At 40.9% G+C, this 26,140-nt stretch overlaps 1 protein-coding gene across 2 annotated transcripts in view; it reads right to left on the bottom strand.

Annotated features, from left to right (window-relative positions):
* Positions 1-8,600: 8,600 nt before the first annotated feature.
* The window catches only part of tax1bp1b (Tax1 (human T-cell leukemia virus type I) binding protein 1b), a 154,296-nt gene continuing 136,756 nt past the window's right edge, over positions 8,601-26,140 (bottom strand). For both annotated transcript variants that reach the window (XM_041183743.1, XM_041183745.1), the window contains exons 17-18: positions 9,710-9,801; positions 8,601-9,614 (exon numbers count right to left, since the gene is read on the bottom strand). In XM_041183743.1, coding sequence (XP_041039677.1) covers positions 9,413-9,614; positions 9,710-9,801 — 294 coding nt within the window. In that variant the 3' untranslated portion in view covers positions 8,601-9,412. The remainder of the gene's footprint in view (positions 9,615-9,709; positions 9,802-26,140) is intronic.

Raw genomic sequence — 26,140 nt, 5'->3', positions numbered from 1 at the left:
CAGTGAGTGTCAGGAGACAATGACTGTAGGAGTATTACAGTTGAGGCAGATCCTGTGCACACTTGATAACCACATAAATGCACTTTCAAGTGTTGTGGCTTAGCAATTGGAAGTGGTTCTCTTATCCACCCATCCCTCAATTCATGGGCACTAGGCTAATTTTAGCACTCCTCTAAGAAATCAAATAATAGCACATACCTGGCATCAAACCTTTCTGGTCTAAGTGCCGCAGTACTACTCGAGGCAGTGATGCCATTCATGATAGTGAGCTTTAGTAGATTACACTATCAAGGTTAATGCTTAGTTCAGCTGAGTGTTCAAAAAAAGAGGATCATCAATAGTATAGCTGTAATGTTGTTGGATTAGTAATCCAGAAGCCCAAACTAATGTTCTAGAGACATAGGTTTAAATTCCAATACAGCAGCTGGGGAAATTTAATTTTAATTAAAACCGGGGTAAAAAACTAGTTTCAGTTTGGTAGTTTCATGATCATCATAATTGCTGTATCTATGCTAAACAAATCTGGTTTGCTAATATCCTTCAGGGGATGAAATCTGCTGTCCTTACCCAGTTTGGCCTACATATGACTCCAGACTCTCAACACTGCCCTCTGAATTGGCCTAGCAAACCACCCAGATGTATCAAAGCACTATAGAAAAGTCGAAGAATAAAACTGGACAGACCACCCGGCATCAACCTAGGCACCAGAAATGACGAATCAAGCACATTGCCCAATCAATCCTGTAAAGTCCTCCTCACTAACATCTGGAGACGTGCCAAAATTGGGAGTGCCACATCTAAATATAGTCATGCTCATAGAATCATGCCTTACAGTCAATGACCCAAACTCCTCCATCAGCATCCCTGGTTATGTTGTGTTCCACCAGGTCAGAGCCACCAGAGGTGGTGGCACAGTGATATACAGTCAGGTAGGAGTGTCCCAGGAAGTCCTCAACATTGATTCCAAAGAAGTCTCGTAGCATCAGTTCAAACATGAGCAAGGAACCCTCCTGCTGCTTACTACCTACCACCCTTCATACACTTGGAAGAAGCAGTGAGGGTAGCAAAACTAGCAAGGGCACAGAATGTACTCTCATTTAGGGGACCTAAATGTCCATCAGCAATAATGCCTCAGTAGCATCAATGCTAGTTGCATCCTGAAATACAAACTGCCAAACTGGGCCTGGAGAGGGTGGTAAGAGAGCCTATTAGAGAGAAAAACTTACTTGGCCTGGTCCTCACCAGTCTAATTATCACAGGTGCATCTGTCCATGACAGCATTGGTATGAGTGACCACTGTACAGTCCTTGTGAAGGCAAAGTCCTGTCTTCACTCTGAAGACACCATCCAAGATGTGGTTGGCATGACCACCATGTTAAATGGGATAGATTCAGAACAGATCTAGTAACTCAAAACTGGTCATCCATACGGCACTGTGAGCCATCAGCAGCAGCAGAATTGTATTCAACCAGAATCTTTAACCTCATGGCTCAGCATATCCCTCACTCTAGTATCACCATGAAGCCTGGTGGGGGCAACCCTGATATAATGAGGACTGAGAACTTCTGATTAACTCATACTTGTCACAATTTGATCAGTTCTCAATTTTGGAGCAGAATTTTGGATTTGCTCAACCTTCTTCATAACTACTTGTTCAATGACTAACAGCTCACCTAATTTAATTGACAATAACAACCTGAACAACACTGTCACTCTCCCAGCATTAAGAACCTCTATTTTTGAGGAAACTGAATTCTCAATCCTCTGCAAACAAACATATTGATCCCTACTTGAACTTATGAGATTGCTAGATGATGGTATATTTGGACATGTGGGTCTTTACAATTGGTCTCCAATTTGCCCCTGCTAGTCAGGCAGTGTGTTGCATACACATGTCCAACATCCACATAGAATGCTATTGGTACTTAGAGAAAACGCTGTCGTTCCGGATAGGAAGACAAATTTAGTGATTTAAAGAGGTAAGTCCTCATTATTGAGGCAACCAACCCTAAGGAGCATACACCTTTCCAGAGTGGCTTTGACAGTTGCAACCTAAAGGCGTGTTAACAACATACATTGAGGTAGACTTCCAGCACTAACTCAAGCCTGCTGTGGAACTTCTGGACCTGACAGCAGCACATGGCACAGCATTGACTGCTTCTCAATCTCTTCGCCACCTTACCATGAAGAACAATGATCCATCTTTTCAACTCCATGTTTAGCAAATGATGCTTCTGCGTGTATACTAGCACTCAGAAAAGCAGATATAGGATACTGAACATCGAACTCTCAGGCTTCTGTCCTGGCACCCTTGTTATTCAGTGGCTACATCAGTGATTGGCTCAAAACAGAGTGGTGCAAGCTCATATAGGATGACATTGCCTTGGCCATGCAAAACAAGAACTTATCCACCAAGATCGTCCTAACCAGTGACTCACAGAGGATGAAGGCCTGCTTCTGCCAATGGCAACTTCAACAAAATCCACAAAAGACAACTATAGTCACTTCACCATTCTACCGAAACTCTCATCAAACAAACTGAGCTCTGAAAGTCTCGTTTTGCGTGGCAGAGATAAACCATGCCAAAAATTCCCTCCCACTTAGGCTTCATCATGTGTGACATTTCTTAAACCATGGAAAGAAACTTAAGAGTAGAATCAACTTGATCTAGAAACTTAACAGATACACATGGGGAGCAAATGCTCAAAGTCTCTATATGGCAGCACTCACCCTCCTGTACTCCACAGTGGAGTACTGCTCTCTGGCATGACTCTCAAGCCTGTATGTTAAGTCTGTCTAGCTGAACTTTACTGTGGGAATTATCAAAGGTATGCTTTTATCAATGCCAACACCTTAGCTGCCTGTCCTTGCAAAACTGTGTCACCTCAGTCTCTGTGAGTAGGCATTCTCCAGAGAATACAACCACTGCATTGGCAAAAAAACATGCCGATCCATGTTGACTTGACTAACCTACCAGTAACCTACCTCAAATCTAGAAGGCCATCACCGAAACCCTTCAGCATTCTCCTTCAGTCCTGATAACTAACTGCGTAACGCTTCAAAGAACTGCGACATACCAAATATATTCCTTCTTTAGGATCCCATGGTACAATTTGAAAAGATCAAACCTTCTTTGCAAAAAGTGAACAAGGATTAATTGGCTCAGGACCACCCGTGGTAGACGCTGCCACCTTTTTATCAGACCCTGAATCACATCAATAAACACAGAGATCAAAACAAAAAAACTGCAGACGCTGGAAATCCAAAACAAAACAGAATTACCTGGAAAGACTCAGCAGGCGTGGCAGCATCGGCGGAGAAGAAAAGAGTTGACGTTTCGAGTCCTCTTGACCCTTCAACAGAACTTGAGTGAATCCAAGAAAGGGGTGAAATATAAGCTGGTTTAAGGTGTGTGTGTGTGGGGGGTGGGGGGGGGGGGGGGGTGGGTTGGGTGGGGGTAGAGAAGTGGAGAGGGTTGGTGTGGTTGTAGGGACAAACAAGCAGTGATAGAAGCAGATCATCAAAAGATGTCACAGACAACAGAACAAAAGAACACATAGGTGTTAAAGTTGGTGATATTATCTAAATGAATGTGCTAATTAAGAATGGATGGTAGGGCACTCAAGGTATAGCTCTAGTGGGGGTGGGGGGAGCATAAAAGATTTAAAAATATTTAAAATTAATGGAAATAGGTGGGAAAAGAAAAATCTATATAATTTATTGGAAAAAAACAAAAGGGGGAAGAAACAGAAAGGAGGTGGGAATGGAGGAGGAAGCTCAAGACCTAAAGTTGTTGAATTCAATATTCAGTCCGGAAGGCTGTAAAGTGCCTAGTCGGAAGATGAGGTGTTGTTCCTCCAGTTTGCGTTGGGCTTCACTGGAACAATGCAGCAAGCCAAGGACAGACATGTGGGCAAGAGAGCAGGGTGGAGTGTTAAAATAGCAAGCGACAGGGAGGTTTGGGTCATTCTTGCAGACAGACCGCAGGTGTACCCGCATGGGCCCCAGCTATGCCTGTCTCTTTATGGGGTATATGGAACATTCCTTGTTCCAGTCCTACTCCGGCCCCCTTCCACAACTCTTTCTCCAGTACATCAATGATTACTTCAGTGCTGCATCATGCTCTCGTTCGGACTTGGAAAAATTTATTCATTTTGCTTCCAATCTCCACCCCTCCATCATTTTCACGTGGTCCATCTCTGACACTTCCCTTCCCTTCCTTGACCTCTCTGTCTCAATCTCTGGTGATAGACTGTCCACCAACATCCATTACAAACCTACTGACTCCCACAGCTACCTCGACTACAGCTCCTCACACCCAGCTTCCTGTAAGGACTCCATCCCATTCTCTCAGTTCCTTCGCCTCCGTCGCATCTGTTCTGATGATGCTACCTTCAAAAACAGTTCCTCTGACATGTCCTCCTTCTTCCTTAACTGAGGTTTTCCACCCACGGTCGTTGACAGGGCCCTCACCCGTGTCCGGCCCATCTCCCGCGCATCCGCCCTCACGCCTTCTCCTCCCTCCCAGAAACATGATAGGGTCCCCCTTGTCCTCACTTATCACCCCACCAGCCTCTGCATTCAAAGGATCATCCTCCGCCATTTCCATCAACTCCAGCATGATGCCACCACCAAACACATCTTCCCTTCACCCCCCTATCGGCATTCCGTAGGGATCGTTCCCTCCGGGACATCCTGGTCCACTCCTCCATCACCCCCTACTCCTCAACCCCCTCCTATGGCACCACCCCATGCCCACGCAAAAGATGTAACACCTGCCCCTTCACTTCCTCTCTCCTCACCGTCCAAGGGCCCAAACACTCCTTTCAAGTGAAGCAGCATTTCACTTGCATTTCCCCCAACTTAGTCTACTGCATTCGTTGCTCCCAATGTGGTCTCCTCTACATTGGAGAGACCAAACGTAAATTGGGCGACCGCTTTGCAGAACACCTGCGGTCTGTCCGCAAGAATGACCCAAACCTCCCTGTCGCTTGCCATTTTAACACTCCACCCTGCTCTCTTGCCCACATGTCTGTCCTTGGCTTGCTGCATTGTTCCAGTGAAGCCCAACGCAAACTGGAGGAACAACACCTCATCTTCCGACTAGGCATTTTACAGCCTTCCGGACTGAATATTGAATTCAACAACTTTAGGTCTTGAGCTCCCTCCTCCATCCCCACCTCCTTTCTATTTCTTCCCCCTTCCTTTTGTTTTTTCCAATAAATTATATAGATTTTTCTTTTCCCACCTATTTCCATTATTTTTAAATATTTTTAAATCTTTTATGCTCCCCCCACCCTCACTAGAGCTATACCTTGAGTGCCCTATCATCCATTCTTAATTAGCACATTCGTTTAGATAATATCACCAACTTTAACACGTGCTCTTTTGTTCTGTTGTCTGTGACATCTTTTGATGATCTGCTTCTATCACTGCTTGTTTGTCCCTACAACCACACCAACCCCCTCCACTTCTCTCCCCCCACCGCCACACACACACCTTAAACCGGCTTATATTTCACCCCTTTCTTGGATTCACTCAAGTTCTGTCGAAGGGTCATGAGGACTCGAAACGTCAACTCTTTTCTTCTCCACCGATGCTGCCAGACCTGCCGAGTTTTTCCAGGTAATTCTGTTTTTGTTTCACATCAATAAACACTGCCCACAGAGGAATTTCACAGGCAACTGACAAGATATCCTTGTAGTTACCCTGGAAGCTTTGGCCCGGTTATCTGATTCATAGTGATATTTGATTTATTTTGTTTTTAAATGATACCATATGAAAGAAGGAGCAAATAAAACTCTGAGACATAAAGGCAATACAGTAGGTGCGTTATACTTGGGCCCCAAAGAAAGAAATGTCGAACAGCAAAGTTCATGTGCAATCAATGGGCTCATATAAAGCAGTAGCACCCTTAAGCTATTTATTCTTTCTTCTTGTGAATGATTGCAGTTGGAGTGAAAGAACTGGGCATGCTCACTTCAGAGAGCTGTTCCCGAGTTTTTAAAAGTATTATTTGTGGCACAAAAACAAGAAATGCCTAATCTTAGTGGCCTAGATCTTCTAGAATTCCTAGTGCATAGAGGAGTATATTCAAATTATTTCCTATACATTAGAATCTTACTCCAAAAGGGCAATATTTCAGTTTTCACAAAAGTTGAAAAGATTGTGTAGACTTTTGCCTGAATAAAAGTGAATGTAGTAATGAATGCACAATTCCTTTACCCCCAAATCAATACCTAGCCTTTTATCTCCTGCAAAATCAAAAGGGATGAGGAATCTTGAATTTTAGAAAAGATGCATTTCCATGCAACATATAAAGAGGAAAAAGGCCAGCTGATCCATTAAGCCTGCCCCAAACAGTTGTGATGCCTAATCCATCATGATTCACAGTAACCCACCCACTAACTGTCATATAATCATATGGGGCAGGCAAAAAATAAAAATCCCATAAACAATTTGGTGAAAATCTGGAAAGTTCCTCTCCTACCACCTTAAGAGATCAAAGCAAATCCTGGAGACGACAATGATTATTTATTAATTAATATCCAACTACCTTTTGTACACAGTGATCAACGCACTTGCCAACTGATGTAACTGTCTTTTCAAGAAATGCAGCAAGTCAGTACCAGTGCATGAGACAGCAACTTGTTCCAAATTTTGATTTTGTGAATTTTAATTACCAGTAGATGCATCCCCAGTGTCTCAAGTCTCTCCTCATAATCATAGTTTTTTTATTCCTAGTATCATCCTAGTAAATTTACGCTATCTATTCAGCATGGTCTTAATGCCTCTTTCAAAACGGGAAACAATAGTTAACTATGGTTCTGTATAAATATATTAAACCATTTATTTTAAGTCCTAAAATACTATTAACCTTTTATGACATTATCTATTTGCGCTTGCAATTTCAAAGAATTCTATACTTGAATCCTTAATTAACTCTGTTCATTCACAAATTCAGCATATTTCCATTGTGTCATATATTCCTATTCCTGTTTTTCTTCTCAGAATGCATAACCTCACACTTCTTTGCATTATATTACATCTGCCTACTCATTCCGTATCTTGCTTATGTCCTTCCTGAAGTCTTTCATAGTCCTTCTCAATGTTTGTTGAACTCTACTTTTGAGGTTCTAGTTCATTTAATTTATATTAACTAAAGTGGATTTGACATTCATTCCTGGTTTCTATGAGGTGTTTTTCTTCTACCATTTAATTCAGAAGGCTCCTGGCTGGGTGTAAGATGCCATGGGTTTTATACACACTCTACAATTTTCATGCAAGACCCTTGAAAACTTATTTTTAAACCCTGCAAAGATATTAAGTAAATTTAAGACAAAATAGTACCAGCAGATTTCATTGCTAAAGCATATTAATAGCAATTAATATGAAATGCTGTTTTGGATTGTTTAAGTTCACAAATAAATCACTATATTGTAGAATCAAATATATGCAATTGTTTAAATGTGGTTTCAATCAGATTGTGGTACTCATTCAATTGTAGGAGATTATCAGGAGCAAAAGTGGCTTGTTGTAGAGTGACCTATCACTCAGATACCGGCATTTTCAATGCCCTTGGACCTTCTATGCAATAATCCTACAAGTGGCAAATAAAGAAGTTCACAAAATGTCACATCAGTTCTTTTGTTTTATAAACACCACTACAACAACTTATAAATAATGCCTCCAACATAATAAAACATCCCAAGGATTTCACAGGAACATTATAAAACAAAAGATGACACCGAGCCATGTAAGGAGATATGAGGGCAGGTGACCAAAATTTTGCTCAAAAAGTTTAAGGAGCGTCTAAAAGGAGGAAACATTGGTATAGATGGGAGAGATTTAGAAGGGAATTCCAGTGCTAAGGGCCTTGGCAGCTGATGGCACAACTAAAATAGGGGATGCTTAAGAGATCGGAATTCAAGGGGTGCAGATATGTTGGAGGGTTGTGAGGCTGCAGGAGATTACAATGATTGGGGAAGGGAGGGGGGTGCAGTGTGGTGGTTGGTGAGGCAACAGAGGGATTTGAAAACAAGGATGGAAATATTAAAAATCGAGATATTGCTTAACCAGGAGTCAATGTAGGTCAGCGAACATAGGGTGAGAGTTAGGACATGAGCAACAGAGTTCTGGATGATCTCAAGTTTACAGAGAATAGAACATGGGAGGCCAACCTAGATTGCATTAAACCTAAAGCTAACAAAGGCATGGATGAAGGTTTCAGTAGCCGATGAGCTCAGGCAGGCAGAGTTGGTCTATGTTACAGAGGTGGAAATGGGCTGTCTTAATGGTGGCATGAATATGTGGTTAGATACAACACCAAGGTTGTGAACAGTCTGCTTCAGCCACAGACAATTGCTTGGGAGAGGGATGAAGAGATACATCTGTCAAGAACTGCACCCCCTCAAAACACATCAGATTTTTAATACTTCAGAAGCAGAAGCCTCTTGCTCACTGCTACCAAGAAGTAGACTTGCAGTTGGGACACACAAATGTTAAACATTCTTAAAAACATAAGTGGATAAAACAAATTATAATTTTCTGTTCAAAAGATTTTAGTTCCAAAAATTCAAAGGATTACTATGCAACAAACATTAAACTTTTGCCAACAGCTGAACCTGTCTTTATTATAAACAGAAGTTCCACTGCAATTTAAAGCTGGATACACCATTGCCAGTGACAGACAAAACTGGAATAAAATATTCTGATCCAACATAATAGCAAAATTATTCAGAAAATATATACCAGTAGGCATTTACAGAGAAGGGAAATTAAATATCAAGTTCACAATGAAGAACATTTTTAACATTCTAGTGGAAACATAATGTTTTACAGAATATATATTCAGGTACTGTTGTCCAGAAATACACTCTTCATTTCTTATATTTTTATGAAGTTAGAATGAGATCAAAATTTCAAACTCAGGGTTTCAGATGTGCTTAAACTTGTTAAAACAAATTCAAATGTTCTACTAAATATCTATAAATAGTCACAGGTTTTGAAGAATGAAACACTATATAGTTCAGGGTCCATAATAGATTATATGCAGGAAATGTGCTTTTGCTTAATGTTCTAGACGTTAAACTACAATCAATTTTAGGATTACTATCCATGGCATAACGATGCATTGCAAGTAGTGTTCAAATAAGATATAATTTGCTGTTTTCTACTGCAACTATTCACATCAGTAACCTTGCACTGATTAGTCATGCTTTTACATAACAGTTTTATGCTGCATTGCATACATGAGATCAAAGATTTTTTTGGATAAAGCAAAACTACTACTTTAGCCCAGTATTAAAGGTGCCTTTCAGTGATAGCAATATATAGTGTACTAACTAAATGGTTAAAATCCAATGTAAGCAACCTCAGTTACAGATCAAGGAAATTAAATAGGCCTTGTAATTTAATCAAAGCTCTGAACACTTTCAGGAAAATGTGTCATGACATGCTTTTCAAATACATGCTGGTCACAGTCTGGTGGAAATTGTTCATTGCACATGGGACACACCTTCCAATGACTTTCAACATGCTCTTCAAATTTGCTCTGATCATAATTAGGTGGAAATACTACATCACATAGTGGACATTTCTTGTGAAGATCAAGGCTGCAAAATTAAAAGTAAAGTACATTAATAATTTTTAAAAAATGGAAGAGGTTGCAAGGAAAATAGGTTTCAGAGAATCTAGGAATTATACTTACCTTGAATTAAAGCAGAAGTGAGCACCTCGTTCTTGTAGCAGGAATCCTGGAGGATCAGAAATACCTGCTGGTGAACCACTTTCATCTTCATCCTGTCAAAAGTAAGACAACATTAAGCACTTAAACCTGGAAATGAGAGAACTGAATTATCCTGTAATTTTTCCAAGTGTGCACACAGCACAAGAACCACAACTATATAAAAAAGTGGTCAGTCCAGAAACATTTCCCTTACATTGCACTGCAATAATATGCTCCAGATACTCCAGTTATAGTGCCAAGTAAAATTTCACATATGTACTGTTGAAAGTACTAGTATATAGGAACTTTTATTCTAAATGCTCTTTCTTAGTCTGGATTATGGATTTATGTCCATTGGAATAATTTTACTCCCCTTAATAGCTTTTAGAATGAGCATCTCTCTCACACCATTACAGTATTTACGTAAATCCACGTTCCAGATATGTGGCACAGCAGACCCCTAATTATACTTAATAATGATTTGCCAATTAATTTACCAGAATTAGAACTATAGTATATCATCACATATCAGGGTTTTTTGATAAATACTTCAGAAGGGGTTTGAAAAAAAATCACTTCTGATGTAAATGTTTTAGCCAAGATATTTTCTAATGCAAAAGTTTTAAAGAAAGAAGACTAAATGAAAAGGTTACTAAAATGCTGATTTGAAATTATTTCCTAGAGAGAACCACACCTCACCCTTATTATGCTGGCAAGTTCTTTGATCCTGGTCTGTTTTTAAAGAGACAAAAAGGACAGAAACTGGATATATGCTTTAAAAAAAAACAGAAATGTTGCAAGAGCAGTCAGATTTGTTAAAGAGGAAAACTGAAGTTTTACTGATACCACAGAGGTACAAATGTTAATGGATAATTAGAAGACATCTAATGTGGGATGTGCCTAATTTTGCCTTCTGATAGACTGAAAAAGAAATCCATGCAAAAAAACAAGAGCAACCAGTTCAGGTCACTAAAACTATTATTGTTGATCCATACAAGTATCGGTTCAGAGTCATAAAAACATATTCAAATGCTTATGAGAACGGCTGATACCATTATACCCAAATAAGTATTCATATTGTCCAAATTTGTCACATAAATATATGTAATCAAGAAAAGTTGATGTGCAGATACCTACAGTTTCTGTGTTACTTTCCCAAAGTAAAACAAGTGGGTTTTACAAGTAATTATCACTTAAGGTCAATTTCATAATTTTTACTCAAGTGCATTACTGAATGCAAAGAATTCTATAAATTGCACATAAAATTAGTGCTGATTTTCAGTTATCAAAGCAAAAAAAAACATATTTCATGACTCCTAAAATTCCTCATCACAATTCAAATTTATTAGGACGCAAACTGCTCACACAAATACTTCCAGGATTGAAAAATCATTTGCAGCATCTATGCCAATTGTATTCAGTCCAACTGGAATAGTAACATAATTGTAATATTACTAGAATAGTAATCCAAACTACTAATCCAGAGGCTCAGGCTAATGCTCTGGAGACATGAGTTCAAATCTCATCACAACAGCTGGGGAATTTAAATCCAATTAATTAATAAATGTGGAATAAAATGCTAGTTTCATTAATAATGATCACAAAACTTCCAGATTGTCATAAGAACCCACCCAGTTCAATAATGTCCTTCACGGTGTGAAATTTATTGTCCTTACCCAGTCTGGTCTGCATGTGACTCCAGACCCACAGCAACGGGATAGACTCTTAACCGCCCTCTGAAAAAAGCCTAGCAAGACACACAGTTGCATCAAACTGCTACAGAAAAGTCAAAGAATAATAAAACATGACAAGGCCACTGATAGCAATCTAGCCAAAGTTGACCCTGCAAAGTCCTTCCCACCAATATCTAGGCACTTGTGCCAAAATTGGGAGAGCTGTCCCACAGACTAAGCAAGCAACAGCTTGACACACTCATCGAATCATACCTTTCAGCCAATGGCTCAGACTCCTCCATCACCATTCCTTGACATGTTCTGTCACTCTTGGAAGGACAGGCCAGCAGGGGTGGGTAGCACAGTGGTATACAGTTGGGAGGAAGTGGCCCTAGGAGTCCTCAACATTGACTCCGGACTCTATGAAGTCTCATTGCAACAGGTCAAAGATGGGCAAAGAAAACTCCTGATGATTACCAACTGCCCTCTCTCAACTGATAAATCAGTGCTCCTCCATGTTGAACACCACTTGGAGGATGCACTGAGGGTAGCAAGGGCACAGAATGTACATGCGGTGGGGGACTTCAATGCGCATCACCAAGTGTGGTTCGGTAACGCCTCTATCAACTGAGTCCTGAAAGATGTCTGCCAGACTAGGCCTGAGGCATATGAGGGGAGAACCAACAAGAGGGAAAAACCTTCTTGACCTCATCCTCACCAATCTACCTGTCCCAGATGCATCTGTCCATGACAATCTTGGTAGGAGTAACCACTGCACTGTTCTTGTGGAGGCGAAGTCTCATCTTCACGTCGAGGAGGACACCCTGAATTGTCTTGTGTGGCACTACCACCATGTGAAATGAGAAAGACTCAGAACAGATCTAGCAACTCAAAACTGAGCACCTATGAGGCGCTGTGGGCCATTAGCAACAGCAGAATTGCATTTAACTATAATCTGCAGCCTTATACCTCAGCATATTCCTCACTCTACCATCACCATCAAGCCAGAGACCAACCATGGTTCAGTGAGGAGAATAGGAGAGCATGCCATAATACCTAAAAATGAGGTGCTGACCTGGTGAAGCTTCAACACAGGACTACATTCTTGCTAAACAGTAAAAGCAGCATGCTAGAAAGAGAGACCTAAGCCTACAACCAACAGATCAAAGCAAAACTCTGCAGTCCTGCCACATCAGTCATAAATGCAGGTGGACAATTAAACAACCAATCAGAAGTGGAGGCTCCAAAAAACATCCCTATCCTCAATATGGAGGAGTCCACCATTTCAGCACAAAAAACGCAAAAGCATCTGCAACCACATTCAGCTGGAAATACCGAATGGATGATCCAGCTTGGTCTCATCCTGAAGCCCCAGCATTACATATGTCAGTCTTCAGCCAACTGAATTAACTCCATGTGATATCAAGAAATGGCTGAAGGCACTGGATATAGCCAAGGCGTCCTGATAATATCCCAATTATAGTACCATAGGCTTATGCTTCAGAATTACATACGCCGTTAGGCAAGCTGTTCTGGTGACAACACAAGTACCTACCCAACAATGTGGAAAATTGTCCAGGATATCCTGCCCACAAAAGAGCAGGACAAATCCAATCCAGCCAATTACTGCCCTATCAATCTACCCTCATCAGCAGCAAAGTGATGGAAGATGTCGTCGACAGTCCTATCAAGTGGCAATTACTCAGCAACCTGTTCACCTATGCTAGTTTGGGTTTTGTCAGGGCCACTCAGCTCCAGGCCTCATTACAGCCTTCGTCCACACATGGAAAAAAGAGGCAAGGGGAGAGTGATTGCCCTTGACATCAAAGCAGTATTTGACTAAGTGTGGTATCAAGAAACCCCAGCAAAATTGAAGTCAATGGGAATCAGGGGGAAACTTTCCACTGGTTGGAGTCATACCTAGCACAAAGGAAGATAGTTGCGATTGTTGAAGGCCAATCATCTCAGCCCCAGGACGTTACTGCAAGAATTCCTCAGGGTAGTGTCCTTGACCCAACTGACTTCAGCTGCTTCAATAACCTTTGCCCCCATCATGAAGTCAGGAGAGGGGGTGCTTGCTGATGATTCCAATGTTCAGTATCATTCACAACTCCTTAGATGTCGAACCAGACCATTCCCACCTGCAGCAAGACCTGGACAACATTCTGGCTTGAGCTGATAAGTGACAAGTGATATTTACACCCCACAAGTGTCAGGCAATGGCCATCTCCAACAAAGGAGAAAATCTGACCATATCCTTTTGAAATTCAACGGCACCTGCTGGATTCAATGCAGATACAACAACACTCAAGAAGCTCAACACTATCCAAGACGAAGCAGCCTGCTTGATTGATCCCCCCCATTCATCACCTTCAACACTCACTTCCTCCACCATTGGCACACTGTGGCTGAAGTGTATACCATATACAAGATGCATTACAGCAACTCGCATGGCTCTCAGCACCTTCCAAACCCACAATCTCTACCATATAATGCAAGGGCAGCAGACACATAGGAACAGCATCACCTTTGAATTCCCCTCCAAGCCAAAAACCACCCTGACTTTGAACTATTTTGCTGTTCCTTCACTGTCACGGGGTTAAAATCCTGGAACTCCCTTCCGAACAGCACTGTAGGTGTTCTTACATCAAATGGACTGCAACAGTTGAAGAACATTGTGCACCATCACCTTCTCAAGGGCAATTAGGAATGGGCAATAAATGCTGGTTTGCCAGCAATGTTCACATACCAAGAATGAATAAAATCCATTCGAACTACAAATTCATATTTAATCTTCTATGATTATATACTTTTCCATAAGTAGTGTTAAATAATCAAATAGATTATAAACTATGTTACAAGTACAAAGTTTATGACAGAGAGAGAGAGAGACACACACACAAAGTTTCTGTTGTTCACCACACAGGATGAAGGTGGGAACTTGAGCTCGGATTGAAGAGACCAAGTTCGTGAGGATTTAAACAGGGCTGCAAGATTCAACTAGCTTTGGCTAGAGCGATGAAAGTCAGTTCATGGTTTAGAAGTTATCTGGCTGGAAAAGGAAAAAGGAAGCAAGCCATTGGTAGCCGAAAACAGCTCTGGACTGGTTCCCAGAGATTGAAATGCCCACTTAAGGAACAGAGTAAAGTAATAGTTAAATAGGGGATCTTTTCTGTAGTTTAGAGTTTAAATTGCATGCTGAATAGTGTTTAGACAATGTTGCTTTTCGCTTGTTTATTATAGTAATGTCTTAAAACCTGAAATCTTGGAAGATCTTTTCAGTTGGTCACTGGAATTCAAAAGTTTTTTTTTAAGAAGTTATAGGTCTCTACAGGGATCGTAAAATCTGAAACCACAAATGAGAAAGAGAAATTAACAATGTTGATGCATCCCTATTTTCAAAAGGAACACGTTGCTGAATAAGTATTGCATCAATAATGGTTGTTTAAAATATGGTGGATCACAGAGATGGGAATTAACGTTGTCTGTTAAAGGCAAACTCCAATGTACAACACAGTTCAGTTCGCAATACTTTACTACCTTATGGCCTTAATACTGTGTTTATCAACTTTAGACCTCAACCACTGCTTTCATTTTCTCTCAGACAGTAGGTGCTGGTAATGGAAAATGGCTGCATCAGAGCTACTGGGGGTAAACAAAGTGCAGGCTGGTACATGGGGGTGGAGATTCCAAATGACAACATAGCTGGCCAGCACTCTTGGCTAAAGGTAGGTAGAAGCCACATTCTTGAGCCATGGAAGCCTTCTGATGAAAGGTCATTGATCTAAAGCGTTACTTCTGTTTCCCTCCATAGATGCTGCCTGACCTGCTGAGTTTTCCGCTTTTTTTGTTCTCATTTAAACGAGACTTCTCATGTTTGCTTCCACCTTTGGTATTCTGCTGATATCATTTACACCTTCTGTGAGTTCAATTGCTGTTCCTTGTCTCATTATTATTTCTTTTGCCTTGCACCACCATCACTTTTGTCATTTAATCACTGCTGCCATTCACAGTGTCACAAGGCCAGCATTTATTGCCCATCCCTAATTACCCTTCTTCAGAGGGCAGTTAAGAGTCAACCACATTCCTGTGGGTCTGGAGTCACATGTGTAGGTAAGGATGGCAGGTTTCCTTCCCTAAAGAGCATTAATGAATCATTAATAAAATGGGTTTTTACAACAATCATGGTCATCATCAGAATTTTAATTCCAGATTTTTATTGAATTCAAATTTTACCAATATGGTTGGATTTGAACCCAGGTCCCCAGAGCATTACCCTAGGTTTCTGGAATATTAGTCCAGTGACAATACCACTATGCCATCGTCTCCCTAGCGATTAAGCTTGCCTGAATACGATTGTCAGTGACTGTTAGTTGGAGAAGTGAAATATGTTAAAATATAGCTAATAAACAGTTGCAACTGCAGCACTGTCCATTACTGTGGGGAGCTTTCCCTCTCCTGTCCAATTGTGCTCGCCCTTTTAGTCCTTCTTATATTCTCCATTTGTGGCCACTGACCAGGAATTAAGGTGTCCTTGCACCTTCAACAGCATCTACTGCTGACGGTGGGGCTGCCGATCATTAAGTGCTGGATGGCCTCCTATAGGATAGTGAGTGTAGAGGTGGCCAAATAGGAGACCGCCTCCAGGAAAATAGCTCTGCTGATTTGGCTGTTGGCAACAGCGGGCTAGGGGCCCTGCTTTAGTCTAGATGTCAGGGTCCCAAAGCATTTCAGAAAAATCCTGCCCAAAGTGTCCACTGACTTTCTATCAATCTTAAGCAACCACATTTTAAAACTAAAGTTGTTCATGTCCGGCTTAATATATTAGATTGCATAAAGATTCAATGCCTTGGCTCAGTGGTGGTGAGGTTAGAAGATTGAGTTCATGTTCCATTCCAGAAACTTGAGCACATAATTTAGGTTGAATACCGAGGGAGTGTTGCGCAACTGGAGGCCTTGTCTTTTCGATGAGACATTAACTAAAGCTCCATCTGATGGATGTAAAAGATTCTATGGCACTATGTGAAAAAGAGCTGGGAGATCTCTATGGTGTCTATGCCAAGATTTATCAGTCAACCATGTCAACCAATATCACTAAAACAGATTGTCTGGCCATTGGCTCATTGCTGTTTGTGGAGCCTTGTATGCAAAATTGGCTGCCGTGTTTCCTACATCACAACAGTGCATACATCTATAAAGTACTTAACACACTGTAAAGTACTTAAGATGGCCTATAGTTGTGAAAGGCACTGCATAAATGTAACTTATGTTCTCTTAAAAAAACATTTTACTCTTCAGGTTAGGTTTGAGACATTAAGTTACATTCATATACTTTACCATGGATTCAGCCATGTTAAACATGATTTGTGAGGTTCAGAAGTGGAAAAGTACTTAATTCCCTGCCACTTCTCAACTTCAGCACAAAAATAAAAAAAAATTCTCCTGTATAGCAGTCATGTAAGTTTCTGTGACACCAGTATATAAAAGTAAATAGTGGAATTTAGGAAGCTTTATGGAGAATAAAGGGTAGCACTAATGAAAAAGAGAAAAGGCAGGGGAGGTGCTGAAGAACCACTTATTCGGACACTTATCTCTTGAGAAGTCTTCCTGAGGAGAACTTAGGAGAAACTTGCGCTCTATCATTCACTGGTGCAGAGGGCAGCAAGTTAATGCATTGCCACTAAGCCACCACAAAGCACATACTCCAAAATAAGCAATGTACAAATACTTATTTATCCTGCTTGGAATATGCCTACAGACAATTTAGAGACACAGGTCCTTAATCACCTTAAGCTCGTTTTTTATCACTGGAGAATTTTATTTAAAAACAGGTTTAAGAAAAATGTCCAATGAGTAAAATGACAGCAAAGAGATTGAACGACTATTTAATCCGATTCAATGGCTGCCTCAGCGATCCACAAAAAAATTATGTCTATGAAATATGCAACATATAGATGCAACCAAAACCCGTATTAGAACAACTGAATAAGGGGAGAAAAAACATTCAAATGGAATAAAAAACCTAGAAAACCGAAAAACTGTCGATTTTAATTCTGCAAAGTCTGTCAATCATGATCTCCACAAGAAAAAAAATACTGTTCAGCCTTGCACCATGCTTGCCAGCGGTCAGTTCTGAGCGATCTGTATAGCCCAGTAATGCTAGTCAAGCGTGTCACACATGTCACAGTGCAGTCAGACATATCAGCTAAATTGCCCAGTTGGGCTGCTCCTCTCATCAGTTCTGTCAGCAGTGCTCTCATTTCACGAGCACTAACAGCACATAAATAGCTGCAGCAGGCACTGATGAGGATCACAATGCTGATGGACAGCGAGGTCGGCCTCATAGCTCCCATCAATAGTCAAGTGTGATGCTGCATCACTGGAGGATGTGTCCAAATCTGCTTGCAATTTGAAAAAGCATCATCTGCTGAGAAACTCATGTATATGGATCATATGCAGCTCTCGGCAGACAAGAACTGCAAAGAGCAAAAATTACAACCCAACAAGAAAATCTCTATATAAACCTTCAGAACGTTGATACTGCCTTCCACATGCTATACTAAAATGTAAATGTATCTGGGAGTGGAACTCTGTGCATGCACAAATTTCTGCCCAGGACAGGAGAATTAAGGTTCCAACCCGGTAATACAAATAAAGTACTGCCTGGATGGAACCCATACTGAGATCTGCAACTGCAGTATAAACAACTAAAGGCTTAACTTCTCACTACTCCGGAGTTCCTGACAAACTCAATAATAGCAACTAAAAACTTGATCAGGATATCCATAATTTTCTTTTCTTAGGATGCTTTGGAGAAAAGCAAATTATTTAATAAAATGCAAACAGCTAGATGCACACATCAAAGATAAATGTAATCTTTAACAAGTAAATAAATGTTCTGTGCACTGTAAATTGCTATAATTTTATAGGGGAAAGAGAAAGCAAGACAAAAGAAAAAGGGAAGTTTGCTACAATCTTTTCCACAAAGGGTCAGGGGTTCTCCTCTGGATTTTCTCATGTAATAAACAGCACAGATCATATTTCAAGCAACTAGAGAAAATAATGCTCACAAAATGCTTTCAACATTACCCACTAACGCTTATACAATTATCTTTTCTCATGACCTACTGGCAAACAAGACAACACTGAAAAACTGCTAAGAGAGATAAGCAAAAACTCACTGGACCAGCAATTTAAAAAAATTCTAATCTCTCAAATTTACCATAAAATTAAGGAAAATTATCCCTCGGCACAGTGCAAAAAGATCAAAAGTTGACCAAAAATGCCTCAAGTAACAAACTAGTTTTATTCTATATGTTGACGAAAATCAGCTTTCTCTGTGCATGTTCAAGATAATCTTACTCAGTAGTTCAATCAACACCAGATCCTATGTTAGTGGCATTATGACACAGCAACCAACATTCAATTATAATGGTAATAATGGGGCTTTGGGGTAAATCGGTAACTCACACACGATATTGTGAGACATGAAGATACATTACATTTGTGCTGTGGTGAAGATTTGGTAACTATCATCTGAACACGACAAATTCATTAACCGGTTTAAATATCATATTGTCACTATTTGTAAACTGAAATTCTAAGCAACCACCTCTACAGGTGCAAACTAGTTTTTTCATCAAGTAACTTCACATGCAAGTTCATTCACACTTATAAACCTAACCTTTTATAAACAATAACCCACAATTAAAAGGTGCTTTCAACGTAAGAAGTGTTCAAAAGTGCTATACAGGAGCATTATCATAGACAAAAATTGACAACTATTGGGCCGTACTTCCAAGCTCCAGGGCAGTGTAACTGGGGGTATCCCAAAGATGGGGAACCCCCAGGATGTTTCCAGGTAGGGATAGCACAGTAATTACCTGGGAAGTGCAAATTTCCCATGGACAATTGCCCTGCATTAGGAACCATCCAAAAATTGTGATTCAAATTGCAAACTTTGACCTACATCAAGATTTACCCAAAAAAAGTTTGAAGGATTAAAACCACTTCTAGCTTCTGAGTAACTTATTCTACAGACCCACACCAACCCCTCCATGGGACTCCCCACCACAGACTGACTACTCTTCCTCCACCCATGGGGTCTCTTCCACCACCACCCCCCTCCCCCCATCGTCCACTCCCCTAATTGGCCAACTCCCCACCCCAAATTCTAACCACTTACCTGACAAACCTACCTTTTCCCTCGCTGAAAGTGGCTGGACCTTGAAACCCAGCTGATTTATGGCAGCCAGTGCCATTAAAAAAAAGAGCATGGCCTCCTTCTGTCTGATTCTGAGCACTTGACTAAAGGCCTCAGGTGCGCACTGCTTTGCGCAGTTCTCACCCAGCCTGAGTCAGAAGGTCGGGTGAGACGGGATTGGAAAAATTTCAAGGTAAGGAAGGAGGAGCGAAATGGCAATTCGACTTTGATTGCCGCTCCTCAGTTCCTCCTTTGGCTCAGTTAAGCGGTGTGACTAAAAGTTTGGTCAGACAAGTTTGTTGTCAGGAAGGTCCAAATGGAGAGAGGATTAGGGATGCAGAACTTAGTGCCTAGACAGCTAAATGCATGGTTGTCAACTGTTGGGCTCAGGGAGTGAGGATGGATTAGAGGCCAGAACTGGAGAAATGCAGAGTTCTCAAAGGGTTGTTGTGATTGAAGAGTTTACAGAAATAATGAGGGACAAGGCCATGGAGGGATTTGAACATGGGTACGAGAATTTTAAATGAAATGTTAAGTGAACTGCAATTCAATATCGGTCAACAGCCATAGGGGCAATAGGGGAATAGGACTTAGTATACACGAAGATACAGGCAACAGAATTTTGAATGAACTCAAGTTTATGGAGGGTCAAGGATGGGAGATAGGCCAGTAGAGCATCCTCCCCTTCTTGGGCACTCCCTTGAGATTGAGGATTACTTGCTTCCACTCCAGTTCAATGAGTTCTGAGATGTCTATTAAGTTCAATGCATGATCTGTACACTCCACCACACATGGCACATGGTGGTTTAAAGGGTTGAGTAGATGGATTCTTTGGAGGTTTGCACACTCGGTCCAAAGCCTCAACTTTGCCTCTGCATGCTCTGGATGGGTTCTGTCCCCTCCTAGATGAGTCTTCACCATTTTGGTTGGTCACAAGCCAGAGATACCCATGAATTGGCAGGGATATTTGACCTAAAACGTTATTTTAGAATAGTTAAGTTGGAGATAACAAAAGCACAGATGTGGATTTCAGAAGTGGATGAGCTGAGCTGAGGCAGAAATGTGCAATGTTATGGAGGTGGAAGTGATCTTTGTTATGGAGAGGACATGGGGTCAAGAGTTCAGTTCAGGGTCAAATAGGAAACTGTGAACAGTCTGGTTTAATTGAGACAGAATGTGGCAGAGTCTGCATATTGCGCAGTGGACTTAACAGCCAACTCAGAACCCATCGAACTGGAGTGGAAGCAAGTCATCCTTGATCGAGGGGCTGCCTAAGAAGGGGCAGATTCTAATGCTCTGCTGGCTTACCTCCCATCCTCGCCCCTGTGACTGTTGACCTTTATTAACAGGGTTGTTGACAGTGTTATCAAGCGGCACTTACAGAGCAATAATCTGCTGACTGACACTTAGTTTGGGGTTCTGCCAGGGCTACTCAGCTCTTGACCTCACTATGGCCTTGGCCCAAACATGGACAAAGGAGGTGAATTCTAAAGGTGGGGTGAGATTGACTGCCCTTGATATCAAAGCAGCATTTGACCGAGTCTGGCATCAAGGAACCCTAGAAAAACAGGAGTCAGTGGGAATTGGGGAAAACTCTCCAAAGGTTAGAGTCATACCGGGCACAATGGAAGGTAGTTGTGGAGGTCAACTATCTCAGTCCCAGGACATCGCTGCAGGAGCTCCTCAGGATGGTGTCCTAAGCCCTACCATCTTCAGCTGCTTCATCAATGACATCCCCTCCATCATAAGGTCAGAAGTGGGGATGTTCATTGCAGATTGCACAATGCTCAGCACAATTTGTGATTCCTCAAATACTGAAGCATTCCATGTCCAAATGCAGCAAGACCTGGACAACATTCAGGCTTGGGTTGATATGTTACTTGCCACATCAGTGTCACACAGTACCAGACAATGTTCATCTCCAACAAGAGGGAACCTAACCATTTCCCCATGACATTCAATGGCACTACCATCGCTGAATACCCCACTATCAACATCCTGGTGGTTACTATTGACCCGAAACTGAACTGGACCAGCCAAATAAATACATGAGTAAGTCAGAGGCTTGGAATTCTGCACTAAGTAACTCACCTCCTGATTTCCCAAAGGCTGTCCATGATCTACAAGATTCAAGTTAGGAGTGTGATGGAATACTCCCCACTTGCCTGGATGAGTGTAGCTCCAATGCCACACAAGAAGCTTCACACCATCCAGGACAAAGCAGCCTGCTTGATTGGCACCCCATCCATCACCATAAACATTTACTCCCTCAATCATCAACACATAACGGCAGCAGCATGTACCATCTGCAAGATGCACCACAGCAACTCACCACAAGGCTTGTTCGACAGCATCTTCCAGACCTGTGACCTCTGCCACCTAGAAGGACAAGGGAAGCTGAGGCACGGGAACACCATCACCTGTAAGTTCCCCTTCAAACCATACTTCCTGACTTAGAACATAATCTCTGTTCCTTCGTGGTCTCAAAATCCTGTAACTGCCTTCCTAACAGCACTATGGCTGTACCCACACCCCATGGACTGCAGTGGTTTAAGGTGACAGCTCGCCACCACGCCACCACCTTCTCAAAGGCAATTTGGGATGGTGAACTAATGCTGACCTAGCCAGCAATGTCCATACTCTGTCAACAAATAAAAAAAAGACGATGGGGGGTGGGGAAAGGGAGGTGGCATGGCAGGGATAGAATTATTGACAAGGGAATGAAGTTTAGCTTCTAACTTCCTGATGTTTATTGGGCAAACATCGTGGCCCATTCAAGACTGGATATTGGACAAGCAGTTCAACAACATAGACAGGGCATTGGCCAAGAGAATGGTGGAAAGGTAGAACTGAGTGTCATCAACATACATGTGGAACCTGACGTCATGTCTTCAAATGATGTCACTGAGGGGGAGAAATTAGATGGAGGGGGACAAGGGTCAACCATGGAGATTATTGCGAGGGTGAGAAGGAAGCCCTTCCAGGCAATTCTCCAGCTACAATGGGAGAGATACCAATGGAGCCAGAGGAGGTCAGTCCTACTCAGCTACCTAACAGAGGAGCAGTACTGAGGGAAAAGGACATGGTTGCCAATGCTAAGTTTTGCAGAGGGGTCCAGAATGAGTAGTACGCTATGGTCACAAGGTCTCAAGAGGATGTAATTTATGACTTTGATTGGGACATTTCAGTACTTTTTAGCGAAAATCATTTTGGAGGAGTGCAAACAGAGTTGTAGGAAATGTAAGCATGAATTTGTCAGTTGTAATTTGTAAAATTACTGTATCTTCAACGTTAAATTCTCACTCATTTTAATACATTCCAAATGTGAAATTTTTACTCAATCACAACAATGCTTCCAGATCAGGATTCTCATGTTTCACCCTTCATACGCCACCTGAAATCCAGTAATCTAATTTATAAAAGAAAGTCTTGCATTTATATAATGACTTTCACAACCTCAGCTAATTAGATCCCTTTTTTTTTAAGTGTAGTCACTGTTGTAACATAGAAAACATGGTAGTCAAGATCTCAAATAATTAATTACAGTTGATACAAACAGATAATCTGTTTTCTAAGTGATATTGGTTGAAGTATACATCTTAGTCAGGACACCAGAGCAAATTTCCCTTCTCTTGTTTGAAATAATGCCATGGGAACTTTAACATTCTGAAGGGACTTATGTTTTTCAAAAGTGCAGTACCTCCACAGCACAGCATTCTGTCAGTACTGCACTGGAGTGACAGTCTGGATTTTGTGCTTAAATCACTGGAACGTGGATTGAACCCATAACTTTCTGACTTCGAATTGTGCAACCATTGAGCCAAGGCTGACACCTATATAGCAGTGTATAGAAAATATGCACAGGATATGCTTAAACAGGGGCAATTTAAGGCTGGTCAACAAGACGAAAAATGTAACTTTCACTCAATCCAGTTTTGTCTCCATTATGAAGATGTATTTTTCAAGTAGTAACAAGAAGTGCTATTTGTCACAGTCAAATTAAGTTTGTTCTCCACTATCAAGCAGGTATCACTTTCATTAAAAAGCTCTTGGACCTTGCTATACCAGATGCCAAGAGTGGACATCAGATAAGAAGAAACTGAATCACATTTCACAACATTTAAAAGGCAAAATATAATTTGATGAGAATTTATAAGCAAGCATGCACACATATCTTTCATCCCTGGAAGGCAGCAGGTTAAGAACAATTTGACTGATGGCTGAAGGATTTTGAAAGGAAGTGGATAGGATAGAAAGAAACATTTCCTGTTGGTGTGGGAGTCCAGGACAAGGGAAGATCCCCTTAAAATCAGAGCCAGGCCATTCAGGAGAGAAGTTAGGGGATACTTCTACAGACAAAGGGTGACAAATGTGTCGTACTGCCTCTCACAAAAATCAGTAGATACTACCGGAATTTCTATTTTCCTATGCATTTATCACTATTAAATAAACCTACAGTAAGTCCACCAGATAAGGACTTGGTATTCAGCATAAAAATAATCCACTGAAGCATGAACGTAGGCAAAGGCACAAAAGTACCTTCCATGGGAAAATTAAAATAAAATAGCACTGTGAAAACGTGACTTCATATCACAACTACCAAATCATGTCTCCTCTAAGTACAGAGTTCAATGTCTTTAAAGTAAAAGCAAAGCTTAAGAGGGGAGGTCTTTTTTATTCATGGTACTCCCTTGGTCTATGTTTTTTAGGTAAAGTTGAACATTATCTACTCAGAAATACATTTTATTTTCTGACCTTGCTGAGATCACCATTTTGGTCTTTACATTTTTTCCTAGTTGTAGGGTCACTGAATGATTGTAGCACAGGAGAAGCCCATTCGGCCTGCTGTGCCATGCCAGCTCTCCATAAGAGAGATACACAGCAAGTCCCACTCGCCTTTTCCCATAGCCCTGAAAATTTTTATTTGTCAGGTAATTATCCAAATCCCTTTTGAAAGCCACGATTTACTCTGCCTTCCTTCACAATCTCAGCAGTGCATTCCAGATGTTACCCACTCATTATGTAAAAAAGCTTTCCTCATTTTACTTCTAGTTCTTTTGCCAATCACCTTAAATCTGTCTCCTCTGGTTTTTCAACCCCTAGACCAATGGGAACAGTTTCTCCCCATCTGCGCTGTCCAGATCCTGTGAGATTTTGAACACCTCTAGCAAATCTTCTCAACCTGCTCTTCTCTGAAGAGAACACTGTAGCTTCTCCAATCTATTCATGTAACTGAAGTCACTCATCGCCAGAACTATTCTCATAAATATATTCTACATTGACTTCACATCCTTCCCAAAGTGTGGTATCTAGAATTGGAAATATTACTTCATGATACTGTTGCATCCTACATTTTTAATTCTGCAAATACAAAAGTTAATATCAAATAAACTAGGGTAGTGGAGGCGAGGGAGAAGAAAAATTCAAAGGTAGATCAATGAATACAGAAATTAACACAAATGTGGAGTGCTGTATACTTAAAGCTGCATGATTAAATTATTTTGTCATGCACTGTTGACCAAAAAAATTATCCACAATAAATTAGAAAAATATACTTTCAGAGCAACAGTTATGGAAATTCGTTGCAGTAAAAAGCAGACCCTCTCCCAACCAAATTACATAAAAGGGAAACTGATGAACAATAAACACGCTTATCTGTTTGTATAGAATATGAAACAAAAATATCAAAAACAAATTAAAGTATTCTTACTGGATTGAAATTACAATTTCAATCTGATAGAAATGCAGTTCTAAGATCAGGAGAATTCAGTTTAAATATGCCAGACTAATACTAATTCTCCTTGTATATCTGGTTTTGTGACATATTTAATGAATCCAACACAAATTAAATCATTAGAGCTATTGTGTGCCTAAAAATCAGTCTGAATGAATTATATTGGAATTAGCCTCTAAAACAAAGAAAACAACATTAATTTTTCATTCCTTAAGTACTAAGTGGTTTCATGTTCTCCACAGTCTTTGCCATTCTGTAAAATCTGTGATGTACATTCCATTATCTTCACTGGTGACCCACAGACAATCTGCTTATTCGAACACATTAGAGTCCCTCTGTCTCATTACAAAAGCTGAGTTATGTCAGCAAATGAGCACAAGACACAATAGCTCTTCCTCATGGGTTTGCAGAAGGGCAAAGAGGATCAAAGACACTCGGATCGGAGTGAATATGGTGCTAATTAAACTGCAGCAGATGACTAAAAGAGCTTGTCATATGCAATATGTGCACCAGGAATGGTCATATTAGAAATGCAGAATGAACACCAAGGTAGGTAACATCACCAAGCTCACATTTCTATTCTTTCAATATGGTGTGAAAGTTGTGACAGTTTCCCTAATTATACGCAGTAATAGACAGAAGCGGTCAAAAGTCAGGTAGGTGAAAATCATTTTCCTTTCCTAAGATGCTGAGCCCTAAATTTGAAATCGTGCCTGTCTGAACACTGTTCAACTTCAACAAAGGTTAATAGCAATTAAATGCAGCAAACTAGACTAAATGAGAAACAGGTCATGATACCACTG

Source organism: Carcharodon carcharias, chromosome 3 (assembly GCF_017639515.1).
Source record: "Carcharodon carcharias isolate sCarCar2 chromosome 3, sCarCar2.pri, whole genome shotgun sequence".
In the NCBI taxonomy this organism is placed as follows: domain Eukaryota; kingdom Metazoa; phylum Chordata; class Chondrichthyes; order Lamniformes; family Lamnidae; genus Carcharodon; species Carcharodon carcharias.
The sequence above is the reverse complement of the archived record's forward strand: the minus strand, read 5'-3'. Positions and strand labels throughout refer to the sequence as shown.